The sequence below is a fragment of the Zootermopsis nevadensis genome, unplaced genomic scaffold (assembly GCF_977971745.1).
Source record: "Zootermopsis nevadensis isolate Lab colony 2312 unplaced genomic scaffold, Znev_1.0 Znev_ptg000004l, whole genome shotgun sequence".
Taxonomy (NCBI): Eukaryota; Metazoa; Arthropoda; class Insecta; order Blattodea; family Termopsidae; genus Zootermopsis; species Zootermopsis nevadensis.
The window spans coordinates 3,614,427-3,634,639 of NW_028259136.1; the positions used below are offsets into that span (position 1 = coordinate 3,614,427).

General features: G+C 38.9%; 1 protein-coding gene across 6 annotated transcripts in view; it reads left to right on the top strand.

The window, feature by feature from the left end:
• Nucleotides 1–20,213, top strand: part of Rhp (GTP-Rho-binding protein rhophilin) — a 104,038-nt gene that overhangs the window by 82,120 nt on the left and 1,705 nt on the right. For all 6 annotated transcript variants that reach the window (XM_022066179.2, XM_087342896.1, XM_087342897.1 and 3 more), the window contains exons 3-12: nt 683–811; nt 3,044–3,119; nt 14,073–14,150; nt 15,197–15,321; nt 15,592–15,850; nt 16,019–16,117; nt 16,456–16,729; nt 17,208–17,402; nt 18,147–18,376; nt 19,195–19,347. In XM_022066179.2, the coding sequence (XP_021921871.2) occupies nt 683–811; nt 3,044–3,119; nt 14,073–14,150; nt 15,197–15,321; nt 15,592–15,850; nt 16,019–16,117; nt 16,456–16,729; nt 17,208–17,402; nt 18,147–18,376; nt 19,195–19,347 (1,618 nt within the window). The remainder of the gene's footprint in view (nt 1–682; nt 812–3,043; nt 3,120–14,072; nt 14,151–15,196; nt 15,322–15,591; nt 15,851–16,018; nt 16,118–16,455; nt 16,730–17,207; nt 17,403–18,146; nt 18,377–19,194; nt 19,348–20,213) is intronic.

Consider the following 20,213-nt stretch of genomic DNA (forward strand, 5'->3'; position numbering starts at 1 on the left):
CTGGAAGTTGTAATTTCGTGTCATCTCCTGTAGTTTACTTTCATCCTTTCTACGTAGGCTAATTACATTGTTTCTCCATGTCTTCGTTTATTTAACAGTGTGCTTGCTGAAGAAGGGAGAATATGACGGTGTTGTTCTGTATTATGACGCCATGCACACTCGTACGTAGATACGTTTCGGCGAAATATATTGTCTCCCGTCTTTAGCCCTGAAGATGGACGCAGTATGTTTCTTCGAAACTTTGGTATCCATCTACGAATTTCAATGGCGTCATAACCCAAAAAAACATTGTGATGAAGATAACTGTCTTCTGGGTTGTTGCTCCGCACAGTCTAGTAGATGTTTATCGACGTTTCAGAGGTGCTTGCTGCCTCCATCATCATACCAGATTACTGGCCACAGTCAGAACCTGATGTCACCTACAGCTTCGTCGTTTGTTGGGTTGAAAGCGTGACAGCTTATTTGATCGTATGCTCCCCCGTTTTTGGCCCAGCTATTCGGTCTTGGAATTTTGTAATTTCTGTTGCTTCTCACCACCCCGTATTAATATAGGTTTCATATCAAAAGCACTGCTACATATATTTAGTATCAAAGTGCATAAAACGTGACCTATACGTATAAATGTTCGCCTTTAATGTACATTTCTCTCAGAACCCTCGCGTGTGTTTTTTTATCTTTCCAGAGCTACTACAAACAGGAAGCTGAAAGAAACGGTGGCTTTGGAGTTGAGTTTTGTCAACTCAAATCTGCAGCTCCTCAAAGAACAACTTGCGGAACTGAACAGCTCAGTGGAGCTTTATCAAAATGACAGGTGAGATATTTCTACCATTAATTAAGCACCACATCATGGATGTATAGCTCCATGTTTTCTTAACCCTGGTGATAGAGCGATTTCAGTGGTGTGTGTTTTCTGAAGAGCCCCCCCCCCCCTCCCCCTCCCCCCCATATGAGTAGAACAGTAGACTGGTGGAGCCGGTCTGAACCTGGTGGCAGAGAGAGAAACTTCCGCCCCCTGGAGGGAATCGAATCTCAGTTGTCCAGCTCGTGCCGGTCACTATACTGACCAAAGTATTCTGCAGTTAAATTAAACACATGAATCAAGTAAAGTTTTAATCGAATTAATTCAGTGCACGAGAACGTCATGAGATATTGATGATCTGGGTTTTGGCGCCGTGTATAATCGTCAATGGGTGACGATATTTCGTGAAAAATGTTTATCTGTCTTCAGCTCCGAGACCTAGAAGATCATCATCATCATCATCATCATCCACCTCACCACAATGAAAATTTAAAATTCACATTAATTATATATTGTTTAATAAAGCTATGTCGCTCGAGGTGACTTAGACAGCACGAAGCAGCCTAATTGCTCTTTAAAAGTAGTCGTTTGTTTTCTTTTGTTACGTTCTGTCTGTCTGTCTGTCTGTCTGATATCTCATTTAGTATGGAATGTAGATTCTGTCAGTCTGCTGTGCCCATTTTATAATAATCCAGGTTCTGTATGACGGATAAAAATGAAACCGTGGCCCTTATTGCAGCGTATTTTGAAATTTCCTTTCCTTTCAGGTTGTGTTCAGAACGACTGAACGCTGTTATGTAGACTCAGACGTCAGTATTTTGCTGGTCCCTTAACATGTCTTTTTCTTTTTGGCTAAATTTCGTCTGGAAATGCATTTTTATTTTTCTCCTCAGATTTCGTAGAATGTTTCCGTTATGAGGAGGTCATGTATGACATTTTTTCTACCTGTCCGCCTGCTCCCATATTACTTCGCATTTGTGTTGGTGGATCCGTATTAAAATCTGTCCGATGAAGGGAATTTTGATTCATGTTAGTCCAACGTAATATCTGCCTTACATGTATCTCAAATCGAATATAATCGGTTTTGTTCGACACAAATCAACACGAAAACTTTAGTACATGGCATAAAACACAAATCTGATTAAGATGTAGAACTTGTAACTGAATACTTTTTCTATATCGGATTTGATAATTGGGCCTTAAGTATTATTTATCGTTCCATTTATGATATATGATATCTAGGCCACATGTTTCGACTTGTTCTAACCTGTGATCCCGGCGTATGATCAAAGAGGATCATAAAGTCACTGCCAAAACAGGCACTCGACTAACATTTCGGAAAAATATTGTACAATCTCAGTACATTTATTCCGATCGCCCTGTCATATGTCATTCGACGCCAAATACATAACCTCAGCAGTTGATCCAGCGTGGCAAAATAACAGAATGAACACGACGAACGATGATCTGAAATCGGGAATGACGTTACATTATTTGTTCTATTATTTATTGAAGTCACATTATTTTTGCATCAGTAAGCAGCTAAGAGCGCTGTGGTTTATAATTTTTTTGTATCGAATTCCAGAGATTGAAGGTTCGGTCTTGTTTGAGCACGGTGACTATGAAAAATTCCGCTATTCCGCCATTTTGTTTTTTTAAAATGCTTTCTTCTATCACATAAAACAGACAGAGCATTGCCGCTTGTCCGTGTTTTCTCCGCCTCATTGCGTGTACTATGCTGTATAGCTCCAGAAACGCAAGTGTGATCTTTACGTGTAGAATGCTACTTCATAGTGATAACAGCCACCGGTAATCGAATACATTTTGTATTCAGGGTCTGGGAGTGTGTAGAACTATACGTTTCATATAGGGAGGATGAAGAAAATTTTAACTATAGGATAATTCTATAAAACATTGGTTGTACAAGTACACGGCAGTGAGATTTGTGTAAGGAAAATGAAGTCAGAATAAAGTCGACTGATTAAAAATGGTTAAGGTTAGTGACGAATACAATGAAAATTTGAGAAATATACAGTTATACAAATAGTTTAAGTAGAGGGGACTTCGGTTGCTGAATAATTGTTTGCAAGGTTTAAAGGAAACCGGAGGAAATGATGTTCTACCCACGAACCATTCGCACACACAAACTCATCTCTGCAACGGATGTGCCCTGAACCTGCTACTTTCTATTGTGTTCCTGGTGCTATGTATAGGCTGTAATAGTTGTTGGTCGTTGGTTTCCAGCACTGAACCTGTCATGCCCATGATTCCACTTGGCCTGAAGGAAACCAAGGAAATCGACTTCCGGGAACCTTTCAAGGTCAGTAAGGGTCAATATTTTTAATTTATGTGATTAAGGATGATTGCAGTTTACTATCCTCGGACTCCTATGAAGTTATTGCGGGTTTTGGTTAATTCTGGGTTATGAGCTCGTCAGTGGATAAAATGGTAAGATATCTGTATCAGACTTGAATGTTCGTTCGTTGATTCTAGTTACATTTAGACGCTTTCCTTAATCAGCCAGATGAGGCTGATTGAGATGAATGTCTTCGGAGATGATGTGCCGTGTAGTCAGCTAGAAGTTTACCGACGTTTAACAAGTGCTTGCTGCCTCCGTCATCAGGGCGATGAAAAGTCTGACGGTACGCTTTTACCAGACTACACTGCGCAGCATCCCAGAATAGTCATCTTTATACTCACCACCTTGATAACCTGAAATTTCATATCAAGGCCGATTGAATTTGGAAATATTTCTTTTTATGTAACAAAAGATGTCGTTTTATTGCTGTTTAAAAGTACATCACGTGTTGTAAAATCTCTGGGTCTTGCAAAACACAGTTACTGGTAGTGAATTTTTTTTTTGGTTTATTTAAAGAAGCTGTCAGTGGCTTAGACTATATATGTGGCTTGGAATTGTAGGATGATTAATGAATAATTAATTTTAAAGTGTGTGGGAGGAAGCGGTAGCCCTGTGTGTGTTTTCGTGCCTTCCATACTTTATTGTTCATAGCTTCTCGTGCACCTCGATTTTCATATTCAGCGGAAATAAAGCATTGCTTGGGCCTTTTATTGTCCGAGAATATGCCATGTCTCATAGAATTCCGTGTGCTTTTGTACACGTTCCCGTCTTGTTTATATGAAAGGATTCTACCGCCTCGTTGTAAGAGTGGTGTAAGTGTTCCGTGGACTTCAGCCTTTGAATTATGATTTTCTAATAAAGTCAGGTACCGGCCTACTATAACACATTTTTATGACGAACATTTTGACAATATAACATTCTTCTTCATGTGGGTCTATTTAATATAGCAGTAAGCACTTTCCGAAACGTCTGTAAACTCCTACCAGAAGACATACTCGCCACTGCGAGAACCTGAAATCATTTTGGTAATTCTAAAATATTCTATTATATGCGCATGTAGAAGCCATTTTCTCAGTTGTCTTTAATCTTATCCTGGAAAATATGCCCTGTCCTGCCTCGCGCCACTGCCGGTGAGTTCAAAGTTTTCAATCTTATTTTCATAATTGTTATCTGGATTACCTTTATAATTATCAAAACCAAACTTCGCATCCATATGGAATGTATTGGTACACATAAAAATTTCTGTGATGTTGAGAGATTTCAGAGCAGGGCTTCTTTCTCACAGACCTTCTGGTGCCATTTTCACATTTTCTGTTCACATCTCCCAACCGATTACTATATTCCCCGGTCTTCAAATAGGCAGAGTTAAAGGAAATATCAAAATAATTACATATAACTTACTTCTGTCAATAGCTTGCTACCAGGAATCTATTAGAAGCGATTTTGGGGATGATTCCCCCCAAAAATGTCGGGGACCGTATGATAAACACACTGTTCTGGTAATTAGAGGCCGACAGAAAAGTTACGAAGACCAATTTTTTTTGCCTCATTATGACAGCTTATTCTGATGTAATTCAACATTTATATCATTAACGTAGTTGAATTTTTAATTTCTGAGATATATTTTTCATTGTATTTTTTCAAAGATCCTCTTCCCAACCCTAGACACGCTGTTGAGTGCAGAATTCCTTTCCCATTCTGGGAAACAAGAAAATTTCAAGCATTGTAACAAACCTTATTGTCCTGTAAGCAATTTTCTAGTCAATGAATTGCATGCCAGCCAGCACCGTGAAACAGTGATCTCAGAAACGGTCTGTTCTTTGCAGTGCTGTCTCACGGATGCCTCGTAAGGTTAAGTTACGTAACCTAAGGCTTTTCCCCTTTCAAGAATCTCCAGATTTCAATGCCAGTGTTAACCACCGAGAACCTTGCTTCCGGCGTGAATAGACAGTTCCCAGTAAATGACCGCTAACCCATTCAATCCCAGGCCGCTCCTAGGAGTGAACTGAAGATCGAGACAAAAGTGAAGGTCTAGTCGCTTGCCTGCTAAAATTGGCCCCTTTGCACTCTGGTACTTGCCAGGACACCCCTATTCCGAATTTCATGTAGATATGCCGTATCGTGACGTCATACAGGTCTTCTGTTTGGAAATCGCCGCCACCACTTAACCTACAAATAATGTTTATTTTCATGATGATGCCAATTCAGTCCACTTCTGTATTATTAGTGAGCTGCATAAACAACTAGATGACCGGTTGCAGATGTAGCACAAGATAAAACAAAAATAAGAAATACAACAAAACAGTATTATAATAATAATTTTCGAGCATTGTACTTTAATCTGTTTCTGCAGCCGAAATACGTAATTACCCACAATTCATCCTCGAAGTTTCTTGTGTTGCTGGTTCAGTTCAAAAGAAGACGTTAAGTTCAGATTAAGTTTTTTGTGCAAACAAGAACATACCATCTAAGGGATTGCAGAATATATGAGGTGGAGAATAATACGTAAGTCACAAATACGCCTGAAAGTAGTTGTGGGTCGGGGGAAGTTCATTCACTTAGCTGCCTAGCGTTCCGAAAGACTTAACAGCTTGTAATTTTTCCAGTCCGCTTTTGTTATGAATATTAATTCTTATGAAATACAGTGTGTTTGAGTTAGATTTCTATCGCCACTTTGTTATATACGCATGATTGAGTATTTCCAGAATGTTCGCTTCAGAATGAATTGTCATTATAGTCTAGCTGTCCAAATTTGGTTTCCGAAAGACACGGAGTATTAACGGACACGAACTAATCGGGGGTTGACTTGTCTTGCGGACGAAGACGGCTTGACTGTAATTTCAGCATATTGTCTGCAGTACCTGTAAAAGTGATATTACATTTATGTATTGTTCATGCACATACATACAGTGCGTTCACTGATGCACCTGCAAGCAACTGTCACTTCCCTGATCCCAGCAGGCATTGCACGACTCGCTACCAACTATACAACTCTCGGTTAGCGTTTAAAATATACGTTAAAATATAAGACGGCTTCCACGTGGTATGCCTGACCCATGCCATAAACATGACATTTAATTTTAGCGGGCCTTGTCATGTTATCTGGCGGCACTTACATCAGTGGAACCCCCCCCCCCCCCCCCACACACACACACTCTAGTTTGTGTCGTAAATGCGAACTCTTCACAATAACAGAAGAATTCAATTTAAAATGGTAATCTGGTAAAGGTGTACAGAATATAAAATGAAGATGAAAAGGAACGAAAATAGTCGAACACTGGGCTTCGTGTGTATTAGGCTTAAACCGAAAGTATCTGCCGAAAGGAATGGATTTACTGCGTGAATTTTTTTTAGAGTTTTATGCAAAAACAATCTAAGAATGGGCCAATTAAAAAATCAAACCTCACTTTCAGTCATCTAGTGGCTGCCTTTATGCGGATTACTGACTTCTTAGCGTTTGTACACTTGTAGAAAGCCCGTTGGAATCCTGGGGATAATTTATTTCGTATCGTCATCCTCCGTCTTGTCCTTTATTCCTTTCTTATCTTTATCCCATTCCCTCATTTCTCCCGTACTCCCCATTTTTAAGTCCAGCGCTATTCCTCTTCCCACTTCTTCCTATCCTTTGTCCTTTTCGTAATTTTAATCTCCTTCCCTCAAAAACGTGCCGTTACAGAACAGGAGAGGTAAAATCAGCCGTGCTACGTTATTTGCGCGTTTGCGATGTCATCTCGAGCGCAAGCAAGCATGAAGGCATGAAACTATAATATGTTTTATACAAAACCTAGGCCTATACTTCGTATGGCGTCATATTATTGCTTTGTTCCTTACTTAGCGACGGTTTATAGCCTACTGAATGTAATCCACTGAAACGGCAACAGCCACTATAATTTAAATTCCGGCGTAGAACATTGAAAAAAGCCGCACTTTTAAGATTTCGCCCTGATGACGGAGGCAGTATGACCTCTGAAACGTTAGTTAACATCGACCATATTACACAGCGCAACAACCCAGAAGACAGAAATCTTCATACTCCGATGACGGAGGCAGTATGACCTCTGAAACGTTGGTTAACATCGACCAGACTACACAGCGCAACAACCCAGAAGACAGAAATCTTCATACTCTGATGACGGAGGCAGTATGACCTCTGAAACATCGGTAAACTTCTACCAGACTACACAGCGCAACAACCCAGAAGACAGAAATCTTCATCGCCCTGATGATGGAGGCAGTATGACCTCTGAAACGTTGGTTAACATCGACCGTACCACACAGCGCAACAACCCAGAAGACAGAAATCTTCATACTCTGATGACGGAGGCAGTATGACCTCTGAAACGTTGGTAAACATCTACCAGACTACACAGCGCAACAACCCAGAAGACAAAAATCTTCATACTCTGATGACGGAGGCAGTATGACCTCTGAAACGTTGGTTAACATCGACCAGACTACACAGCGCAACAACCCAGAAGACAGATATCTTCATACTCTGATGACGGAGGCAGTATGACCTCTGAAACGTTGGCAAACATCGACCAGACTACACAGCGCAACAACCCAGAAGACAGAAATCTTCATACTCACCGCTGTGAAAACCTCAAGTCTTACAAGTCGTACTTTGTCCTTCCAAACTTAATTATAAACATCTTAATGTTTCTAATCCGAAAACATGTGATGGCGAATAGTTGTGGACAAAATCATTCCGCCACAAAGAATAGTTTTTGAGGAAAGGAAAGACAGACACGCGGCAGAAGCGAGGCAGTGACTTGAAGTGAAGTGTTGCGTTCTGCTAGATCAATAAAGCGTGAAATAAAGTCGTATTATGAAGACAAAGTATCGTGAGAACTATGTGATCGACTAGGTTTGATTGTTTTTTATTTATAACACACGAAATTGAAGAAAAACAGAACCGGTGTTGGCCGGGTGATAAGTTTTTAAACGTGTTGTCATGTGACATTTTTATGTAATATAAAATTATGTAGGCGATGATAATATTGACATTGAATACCCAAGAGTAGAGCTCACTTGAAGAACGTATTTGTAGACGAGGGCAGTACTAAAACGGGCCGTAAAGAATGTGAACTGGATTTAAATAGCCCAGAAGAAGGTGACTACGGTGGGGTTTTGTTATAAATTATTGGTTCTCGAAACAGCAGACTATATTCCTTGATGAGCTGAGTAATGTAACACTAATTTAAACTACAAAGAAATATTCAACACATTTTATTAGTGCACGTTTCCCAGAGGACACGTTAGTCAGATTTCTAACAGACGACATAGCTGTGTTTCTGGTTCACATTTCTGCTTGAGACTTGATTCATAATTCTATCTGATATCACGTAAATACCATTACGGTCTTTATAGAGTCAGGTGAACTGGATCCAGTTTTCTTCCGCATAGAAATAAGACATGGCGTCTTATGGAAGAGGTCATTACACAGTTCTAAGTCTTTAGATGTAGCCTACCTTTATAAAACACCCAGAATGATTTTACGGCCCCGAAGCGAAACATCCAAATTTCCCCACAACAAGGACTCTTTCAGTCTTCTCAACTAGGAAACAAAGTCATCGTATAGTCTGGTAGAAATTGACCGATATTTCAGAGATGCCTGCTGCCGCCATCATCAGGGCGATGGTGCTTCCGGTACTTTCTGTGTTCTAATTATTCTCGTTAGTACTTTGTCTTAACAGCCTTTAATCTGTATTTTTCGCTTACGGGGAAACCAGTTTCAAAGGTTCCGTAAAAGAATGTCGTTTCTTGACCAGTTTCAAGGAAGACTCTCATGGGTTTCATCACAGTGCTTAGGCTAAAGCAGAAACCGTTTTGAGTTAATATTTCAACGTAATAAGTTTCGTTTGTGCCCATCGAATGTTAGAAGGTAGTTGTGAAGATGTTTAAGCAATTCAGTTGAGCACCAGGTTCATTACAGACTAGTCTTCAAGTAGGCCATTGGTACAGACAGATAATCAATTTGTTGTTGTGGCTGCTGGCCCCAATATATAGTGTCACAGCAAAAGGACCGGTTATTCGTATGGATGAGAGGAGATATTTTACAGCATTATAAAATATAAACAAGCATATATACCGCGCATGTCAGTGTCAGACTGGCAAGCTTAGTGTGATCCTTCACGAAACCGCGAATAGAAGTAAAGTTATCTTCTAAAACAACAAGCTGTAACGGGTAATGAAGGTACTGTACGTCTTCTCAGTCTCGAGTGTTCGCCGTTAGAAGTGTTTTCTGAGGAAATTTGCTTTTTTTATATGTAAGATGTTCGTCTTCGTGCTGACGTATCTGCATTTCATTAGCCAGTAAATCAGCAAAGGGTTAGCATTTACAGACTACACTATGCCCGTGGAGTATTAATGTGCACTATATCAACTGCAAATTTATGTATTTTGAATAAAATCTACAAAATATTTGTTGTTTTCCTTTGCCCTTCAAGGCAGCCGTTGGGAGAGTAATTCCACTTGCACGACCTCCCTCATTTACATTTCTCCATTCGTGATGATCGTATTTCATTCGACGTTAAGAAAGTGCTTCAGGCGACCCATCACTATATGAATTAAGACACAATAGGTTAAGAGACCTTGGCGTCTGTCAATATTTCTGCAGTTATTCCTTGGATGTCGAACGTCGAAGAATGGTATGAGATATGAAAGGTGTACACATTTGCAGTAGGAAAATCTTAAGGGAGATCAAAGCGTAGATGAGAAAATAGTATTAAAATGGATCTTAAACAGTATATGAGGGCCTGGATTATTTTGGCTTATGTCTGTGAACACGACAGTGAAGTTTTGAGTATCATAACATGAGAGAGATTACTCGACCAACCGAGATGCTATAATTTTCTCAAAGACGTCTATAGACTTGCTCCATGGAGTTAACTGAACACATCGATGTTCTGCCGAATAATTGTTAGGGCATATAAAAATGGCGGAGGTATAGATTTTATAATTCTGTTGTATGTCTTCAGGCCATTTATGACTATATGTTTATAAGAATATGGCCTCCCTGCAATTTAGATTCTTATTGGCCGTCGAATGTATTTCGGCAATTGCGAAATTGCGTACCTGACATACCTGGAAACCTGTAATTATCTTTGCTTCGTCAGCAAAATGTGAAACTGCTGTGATCATTTTCCGATGACAGTTAATTTGCGGCCACATGTCTGGCGAACCGAAAATTTAATTCTCTTCTCGTTCATCAATTATTCAAGGGTAATGACCTACATCATTGTATGATTTGAGGTTTTCTCGTCGGTGGGTACGAAGATGGTTGTCTTATGGGTTGTTGCGCCGTGTAGCGTCGTAGAAGTTTGCCAAATTTTCATACGTGTTTATTACCTCCATCATAACCCCGATGATAAAGGTAGTAAACACCTATTATCCCACATTTTTAAGCTAAAATAACATTTATTCCAAGTACAGCCAGGTGCCGGGTCAGAGACGAAGCCCCTAACTTAGAACCATGGGTGTGATGATGTGCTGTTTGGTCAGAGTTATCGCACACTTCATGGGGCGGTGATAGATGAGCATGGAGCTATGGTGGAGGGGAAAACCGAAGTGCCACATTGTCCACCATGAATCTCACTTGAAGTCACTGGAATTGAACCCGTGTCTTCGTGATAGAAAGCTAGCGTGTATCCGCCAGACGTTTGGTACTGCCTATATTTTATAACAAATATATTAAATATTTTCCTGAGAAATGCTGTTTTTCATCGTTCAAATCCACTACAGTAATCACTGGAATTTGAACGAGTATTCCAGCAGAAGGAAACGAATTTGCTGGAACGAGTTGTCCGCCACTGACTCGACTATAAGCCATCTGAAAGTCACACCTATTGCAACTAGTCTTAAATATATGACAGTGACTAAGTACCGTCTCTTATCCGCACTCCTGAGTAGGATAAATGTCCTGTGACTTGTAACACATGGCTAACTGTGGGTGTCCTACATCTTTCTGGGTTTTACATGTCGTAGTAAATAATATAGAAATATTGCCGGAACTGTGACACTTCCATTCTCTGCTTCTACTGAGCTACCCGAGAAAGACGTGGCATATAAAACACAAATATTAACCTTTTGAGACCAAGGATAGTCGAAATAATATTTAAGAATTTAGTTCGTACCGCAAAGTTTCTGTACAAAATTTTAGGTTCTCACGGCAATGAAGATGTCTACGTTGGTCTTCTGGGTTGTAACGCCGAGTGGACTTGTAGGTAGATACCAGTGTTTCGAAAGGACGTAATCCATCATCAGGGTCAACGATAAGTTTCAATACATTTCCTTCAGTAACAATAGTTCGTAAGCTATGTCCGAGCGGTGTCAAGAAATGTCGTAGATTTGTCCACAACATGGACACTGAGTCTTATCGGTTCCGTCTCAATCCGTTCGACGCAATTAGACATGCGAAAACCAAGTTTGTGTATCTTCTTCCCTCTGCTAATAACTTCCAGATTTTCACACTTCACGAAACAAGTCTGTGCGCTGTTGATAGCACCCATTAACAATGTGTAGGCGTCTGCAGTAAGCAACCTATTAAAACGAGGGATACAATATAGAAATAAATGCGTTTGAAAAGTATGATTTACAACGAGTATGATTTCTTTGGACTATTGTAAAATGTCACGAGCCGCCACTGATCGTATTGTCACGCTGTGCCAACTCTCACAAGTTTACGACAAGGATAGGCCTGTTGTTTGTATATCTGGCGGGTCAATGCAATATGCTAGAAAGGATTATTGACACTTTATATGGTATAACCACCACGCCTATTCTTAAGCTGTTCACAGGTAATTGAACTGAAGCCTCTAGCCGCATAATTTATTTCACGGAGCCGCGGTTAGTAGTCTTACATTTAATTTCAGTTCTACCAATCACTGGAACATAGCAAAAGTAATTAATAAAAAAGCATCGTTAGCCAACTAGTTGAGGTTTAAGCCCCCAGCGGGCGTTCTGCATTGTTCCAATGTGTGGAGTAATACTGAACCACGAAAATAAAGACAGAAGACTTTTAATTTTTCAAAGTTTTAGCCGTTAACATGAACGCTCCGCCTTAGACGCTGCATAAATTTAGCAATTGTTACAGAGTCACGAGGTAATTAGCTGTCCATTTTTGCATATATCCAGTATCAGACGTTACTGTGTGTTCGTGTTGACATTTCAGACACGTACGGTAGAAAGACGGTGTAATTCATTGGATAGATTTCTCTTGTATAGTCAATATGAACAAACAAAGGACGGGTCTGTATGCGCACTCAATGGATATTGCGTGCATGAATAAACAGCTGTTTACCCTAACGTTTGTTAAAGAAAGTTGCTGCTGGATTTCTTCTAAAAAAAAAGCATGCTCGTATGTTTTCAGTAGGCAAGCAATGCGTGTATACTGTCACGGAAAATTGCGACTGGAATATTCCAGAGCCTCGCGGTAAATACACAGGAAGTGGAAGCAGAGGATGGGGCGTTGTTTTCCGGAGTAATTTCCATTGTTACGTGAAGACACGATATAACGTCGTAATTATTAATTAGAGATTTCCATTTTGCTTTGTACAGTGTCCTGTAGGTTCGCCCGAATGCTACTGATAGATTTTTCAGGGCTACCGTTTATTAAAGAAGATGGCTGGCTTCTGGGTTGTTGCGCCGTGAAGTCTGGTAGAAGTTTACCGACGTTTCAGAGGTCATACTGCCGCCATTACCAGACTCACCGCCGTGAAAACCTCAAATTCTACCCTATATTGTGTGTATTTTGTTTATTGCGATTTTGGGTATTAAAGGGAGTCGTGGTTTGAGAAGAAATTATGAATTCGGCGCATCTAAAGGAAAACGGAAAGCTTAAGTAGAGCGATAGAATCTAGAATTAAGTGGGCCACTTCTAAATTTTTTGAAATAAAAGACGATGTAAATGTAAGCGACAAAGATTTTGGGTGAAAATGGGGGAGACGGCGGAAAACTTACGTGAGTCAGCCGCAGAGATGCGGTTTTCAAATCGTTAAAAAATAATAATAATTGAAATCGCCTAAATTCCTTAGACGTGTCCTTTTCCGTAAGGGGCAGCGATAATTATTATAATCAGTCTCACTCAGGGCCTGGTGATTTGCTTCGCCGCCGCTGTTTACAAGCTTCAATGGATATTTAATTATCAAAAGTTGCTTACTTATGAATGTACATTAAGACATTGGATTTCAGGACCATACGTCAATGCAAATGTCGTTTCCACATCAGAAGTTTACATGATCGCCATGTTGGTATTATTTTTGGCAAGTGATTATAAAATACGGAGACAAGTCGTTATAGTGCGAATAACATTGATAAATTGCCAACATAATCTTTTCTTACAAAATGAAGAAAGTGAATTATAAAATCTGTATGACATAAAATAATTAGTTTTAACACTTCACCTAATTTAAAATATAGACTGATGAACAAATAATGAAATATTATCCGCTAAAAAAATAATGACAAGGATGCCACTTTATAAGGCTATATACTATTGTAGGATTCAAACACGAAGGTGAGGGATTGCTTGTTGCGTTGAGAGAGCAAGACAGAAAAGATTGAGACCTTGCCAGGTCGTGAAAATTCAAAGACTGATATCATATGCATCATCAGCTCACTATTGTGGGTTGGCAACACTGTCAATGACCATGCCGTGTCTTAAGAGTGAACCAGCATCACTGACTTTCAAAGATAGCTCACTATTCTATCACTATGTGTCATTGACATTGGTGTCAGTGATCCAGAGGACAATATACTTTGTTAAAAATGTAATCAGAGGACTGAAAGCCTTGCATGTTTAACACAGGTTGTTCCCAATATGTAGCATTGTTTCAGTTGTCAGTTGATGAGGTGCATAGAGTTAAAATGCTGGAGAATGCCTTCAGCGTAGCTAATTTGGTGTTAAAATTACAGGATTTCATTTTGGAACACTACAGTGAGGATGGGAGCCAGTATGAAGATTCCATAGCAGAGTTCATGGACATTCGGCAGGTAAGCGCTTATCAGAAAGAAGGCCTTTGAAATGCTGTTTTCAATGTGCTCATAAACTCATTCACACGATCTTCCGCATTTTACGACGAATCTTGACACATTAGACAGTGGCATCGATTGATAGGAAAATTACACAGTTCTGTTACGTGCGTAACAGGCGGGCAAAAATTGGAAATGAAACACCGAGTGAAATAAAATTATATAAAACAATGGCAGCGCCAACAGCCATATAACATTGTTCATTGTTTCTCAATAAATAAAATCAGCAAAAGTATATTCAACACAGTGTGCATATCCTGTTCAAAACATGTCTTGCTTTGTTTAATATGTGGCAAGTTTAATTGCAAGATGCACTCAGAAACAACCTTGTTTTGAAGTGTATCGAAGAGAATATTTGAAACGGTGATGAATCTAATGGTTGCTCTAAAACTAAGAAAATCTTGAAGATTTCTGTCTTCTGGGTTGTTGCGCTGTGTAGTCTGGTCAATGTTTACCAACGTTTCAGAGATCATACTGCCTCCGTCATCAGGGCGACACCCCAGAAGACAGAAATCTTCATACTCACCACTGTGAAAACCTCAAATCTTACACCTTAGTAAAAGTTCATACCATAATTTTTAGTTTGAAACTGGATGACATTTGCACTAATAAATTGTGCTGGTAGTGGAGCTGCTTTCTTGATTTGAAATAGTAATAAAGAACTCAAGAGAAGTGAAGACAGAGCAGTGACATTTACCAATAAGTCTTTTATTGCAATGTAAGAGGATCAATTCCATGAATTGGTATGGAAACTCTAAGTAGTGTGGTTAGTCAAGCATGAAGTTCTTCTGTAGTCTGAACCAAACTGTCATGGAATGTTGAAAGACACTTCACGTTTTTTTTTAAAGAATTCTTTGTAGCAAATTTACTAACTCTCTTTCATTATAAAGGAGATTAATCCACTGTATTTTGCATGGGTTCAGGCTGTAGACTTGACAGGCAGTCAGTTGTGAACTGACATGTAATTTCATGAAAGTATTCTAGGAAGCGTTAACCTCTGTTTCCAGGCAATGCGGACACCTCTGCGGGACAGTTCAGGTGTGGCGCTATTGTTCCAATATTATAATCAACTGTACTTTGTGGAGAGAAGGTTTTTCCCTCCTGATCGGAGCCTTGGCATTTATTTTGAATGGTGAGTAGTGTTGTTGTCATGATTTAGTAGTATTCTGTATTAGCTGCAGGTGATACTGTCACGTTAAATGTGAAGATAATTACCAACTGGAAGAAATTTTGAAGGAAATGACTGGGTTTCACACTAATACAAAACAGGTTAAATTATAGTTTTGTATATTTTAATGTTTATATTTTTACATAGCAGACTGGAAGACAAAAGATTCTGAATTGCACGGTAGCAAGCATCCCCAAATTTAGTAACTGTAAATAAAACCGATATTTTGCTCAGGTATGATTCTCTAACTGGAGTACCTAGCTGTCAGCGCACCGTGGCATTTGAGAAAGCCTGCGTACTGTTCAACATGGGTGCAGTATACACGCAGATTGGAGCAAAACAGGATCGCCTGACTCCCAAAGGATTGGACAGTGCTGTAGATAGTTTTTTACGAGCTGCCGGAACATTTCGGTATATTCACGAGAATTTCACCAATGCACCCAGCATGGACCTTGGACCAGAAATGCTGGATATGTTGTCACAACTAATGCTGGTAAGTCCCATTAAGTCATAGCTTGACAGTAACAGAACATTTTCTTTTTAGGAACATAGTTATTTTCCCTTTTGTTGATTTATAGAGACAAAGACTTAAGGAATCACAATTTAAATTCAGTTCACTCCAGATGAAGGATTTAGATGTATATTAATATTTCATTTTTAGGCACAGGCTCGTGAATGCTTATTTGAGAAACTGGAACTGCAGTCACGTGAACGGAGGGATGTTGACTTGTGTTTGGATCTTGCCCAAGAAGCAGCACAGGTCAGTTTTACAAAATATACACTTTCTTACACAGACTAGATATGTCCAGTAAACAGGTGTTAGTACAGGTATCTTATCATAAATTTCCCCTATATTCAACACTTCGCATTAAGTACCAACATGAAAATTCTTCTTCATTGGCTAATAGTCTTTAATTTCTGAGAGTCCAAATCACGTCAGTATCTGAGTATAACCAATACACAGAGTAAAATATTGTGCATATCAAAAGCACCTTAGTCAGTGTCCATTGTATTTGCAGTGTAATGAAACTATAGTTGCTACAAGTCACATGTAAATTGTTTTGTATTTAGTCTCACACAAATATTTTGTGTTAACAGGTGTCTGACGTGTACAGCAATGTACATGCTTTAATCTCATCTGCTCCAGTCAAAGACTATGTTCCCTATTCTTGGGTGTCTCTTGTTTTGGTGAAGCAGGAGCATTATTCAGCTGTGGCACATCATTACGTTGCTGTTGGAATTCTGAGCCGAGAACTGAATCAACTCAGTGACAGGACCAAGGATGCTCTACAGTATCTCCATGGAGATTCTGACCCAAAGACACAGCTGGAAATCCGAGTCCCACAAGACGATGCAGAAAGAAAGTTATTAGGCAAGAATTTTCAAATACTAATGTAAAGAAGTTGTGAAAAAGGACTCAGTATTTTTTTCACAGCAGTGAAATCACCAGAGACATGCTGTAAACTACTTGAGCAAATACTTCTCCTTTCTTGCCTAATTTTTAATCATATTAATAAACAATATACGTAAAGAATTCAAAACACTACTAGGAACAAACACCTTAGTTCATAATTTCTTGACCCAGAAGGAGGTGGGGGGGGGGGCAATTTTATACCAAAGCCTATTCTAAATACTCTAAAAGTAATCAAACCAGGGAAAGGAACAGACAAAAACCGCCATCAAACTTAAATCCTGTCCCAACAAAATAGAGTAAGACCATACAGTAAACAAGGGGAGAACACTCATACTTCTAATTAATTCTACTCAACAACACACTAGGCCTATTCCCATATGTGTTTACCAGAACAAGACACATTACACATTTTATTAAACCGGTGTGTTTGTTTCAGGCCGTGCCCACTTACGTGAAGCACTGCTAAGACATGAAGAAAGTCAACGACTACACAGAATGTGCAGAGAACTCAAGGGCAAGGCAGCACTTGCAGGAGTGCTAAAAAAGTCTCATAGCCGAGCCTTGGAAGCGTATACATCGGCAGAGGAAGAAGATGATTTCCGAGAGTTACTAGATCCTCCACAAATTCTAGGTATTAACATTGTACTGTCTTGCTTTCACAAAAGTTAACATATGAACAACAGGCAGTATCAACTTTGTTGTGTCAAATTTATAATGCCACTCTTATGCCTAAGAACCAAATTTGTAGGGTATTCAGCGAGAGTGAAAATAATTCTCCACAAATTTTTATTTTCTTTCTACATGTGGAAATTTCCTGATGAAATTTATTTGGCAGTAGTTTTTTCCCTTAATTAGTTTGGTTATATGATTACCAAAGTAAACATGTACATACATGCACACAATTTATTCACATGAACATTTCAGTTTATACTTAAATATAATATGACTAGAAGAGTACCTGTAGTCGTACTGCACCAAAATTCCACAATTTCTTACTAAGCGTATCATAAGCATGACAATTTTATAGACATTGTTGAATATCATTGTAATTTATTATCCTTAAACTGAAGAAATTTGCTTTTACAGAATCATCTACAGCAATTAGTTTCAAAGATTTTCATTATGATTTTACTCAGCTACTTGTTTCTGCAATCTTGAATATTTTCCTCTCAGAAGAAATAAAATGGTTTAATCCTCTTCAGAGGTTCATTTTCACACTTATTTTGTAGACCTAATGTGTTGAATACATTTATGAGATGTAAGGATTGGTTCACATAATAAAAATGGGATCAAAATAGGCCAGCAGACCTAAGCTTTGAATAAGAATAAGATCATTTATCCACTCTTAATTAAGATGCGTTGTTAAATGTTTTAGCATCTACCAAATTCCAGCTGTCACTGACGCCACCAGACTTCTCTCAGTTCCGTGTAGACGACCTATTTCGTTTTCTTGGACCAGTAGCCATCTTTTCAGCAAAACATCACTGGACAGCACCAAGATCTATTCAGTTGCAAAGGCTTGGAGGAGGTGAAGGATTTGGATTCTCGGTCCGTGGTGATGGGCCTGTTATAGTAGCTGGAGTGGATCAAGGAAGCCTTGCTGATGTAGGTTTCCTACCTTACACACAATTCATGTATTTGGAAACAAAAATACCTGCACAATTTTTGGTCATGAAACCTCCAAGGATCTTAGCGACACAAGTGGAGAACATTTAAACTGTATTAAACTTTCTTCTGATAGGGCAAAATGTTATGCTTTTTTAATGATGATTCTTCAGATATCTCTTAGAAAGTCCTTGGTCAGCTATAACTGTTAACCTATGAAGGAAGAATGGCAGCATGTATTTAGTTAATAGTTAACACAAGCTTGAAACACATGTAAAATCCAAGGAACATAATTCTGGATTAGACAGTGTCATTGCTTTTAGGTTTAAATCATGTAGAAAGATAGTCATTCTTTTAGAATGTTAAGGTTTTACTCTAACTTACAAACTTGTCATCAGATCTGATAGTGGTCCACTTTCATCCACTACACATGCATTGTAGTGCTACCCTCCAATCCCCATGTTCATTTTTCACGTGGTTGCACTTCATAAGGTTTGCCATCCAAACTCTGCATGTTTTCTGCTTATTCTGTCCAGCCCATTAAAACCTTGATATAACTACCTTATGAATATAAATATGAAGTTCTTTGGTAAGTAAATTCCTCCACTCCCTACTTATTTCTTCTCCCTTAGGCCCATATATTTTCCTTTAATGCTTTCATTTTCAAATACTTGTAATTTTTGTACTTCCCCATATTGTACATTCATAAAAAATGATGGGCAAAATAACTGCTGTATATAACTCAATTTTAGTACTGTGGAAAGTAGGCTTAGAGGGGAAAAGTGAAACTACATTAATTTATATTTTGTCACATTTAGTTCGGAGGAATGAAAGAAGGCGATTTCATAGTCACAATTGGTGACCAAGATGTCAAGTGGTCTCCACATGAAGATGTTGTAAAACTAATAAAAGATGCTGGAGACACACTTAGCCTCAAACTTGTAACACTCATGGACAGAAATTACCTGAAGGTAAGGAAAGATTAGCAGTTCATGTACTTTAACCCATTAATTTATAAAGTTTACTGCCATCTAGCAGGCTATAGGGAGCTTCGTTCTCCCCACACTTTTACAATTTTGATACAAATAATCACATTTCAGCCACAGCACATCCTTAATTCACCAGTTTCTGCCTTCTGCAGGATTTCCCCTTCACTGAAATGTCTAGACTGGCTCTGGGGCTCACCCAACCTCCTATCAGATAGGTACCAGGGTACTTACCATAGGGATAAAGAGGCCCAAAGTACTGACGTTAAGAATGAGTTAAATTAAAAATTTAGTTGTCAGAAATTTGCCTCTTTGGCAAACAGTAGTCTTATGTGTTATGAAGTGAATGTGAAAGCCAATCTGATGCTATTGACAAAGGTAACATTAAGATGAATGATTGTCTTATGTTCAGTTAACATTTTAAATGTTGATTTTTATTTAGATAAACCTTCTTCTGATAGTATATTTCCATGGCAGTAAGTAGTCAGATTTAACTGTAGAGTGAAGATGGATTACATTTCTTTCATTAATTTTTTTCAAATGCCAAATACATAAAGACCAGAAGGGCAAGTACTTCAATTGCAGCGTGTGTAAAGAATTAATAAGGAAAACTTAGAACGTTCCTTTCTGTGCCTTAGACAATAGCTGCTTAGCTGGTACAGTATCAATTTTGCACTAAGAAATACAGTATTAATGAAAAACAGGAATGAGCCAGGATAGCTGTCAGTGAAGTAACTGGTTGCAGGCGGAAGATAAGCTTTGATTCCTGGAAGATGCAATTTCTCCAGGAGTAAAGCAGTTACAGCATGAAGCTGATTATTCACCTTTCTCCAGCTCCAAAATGTACGAGT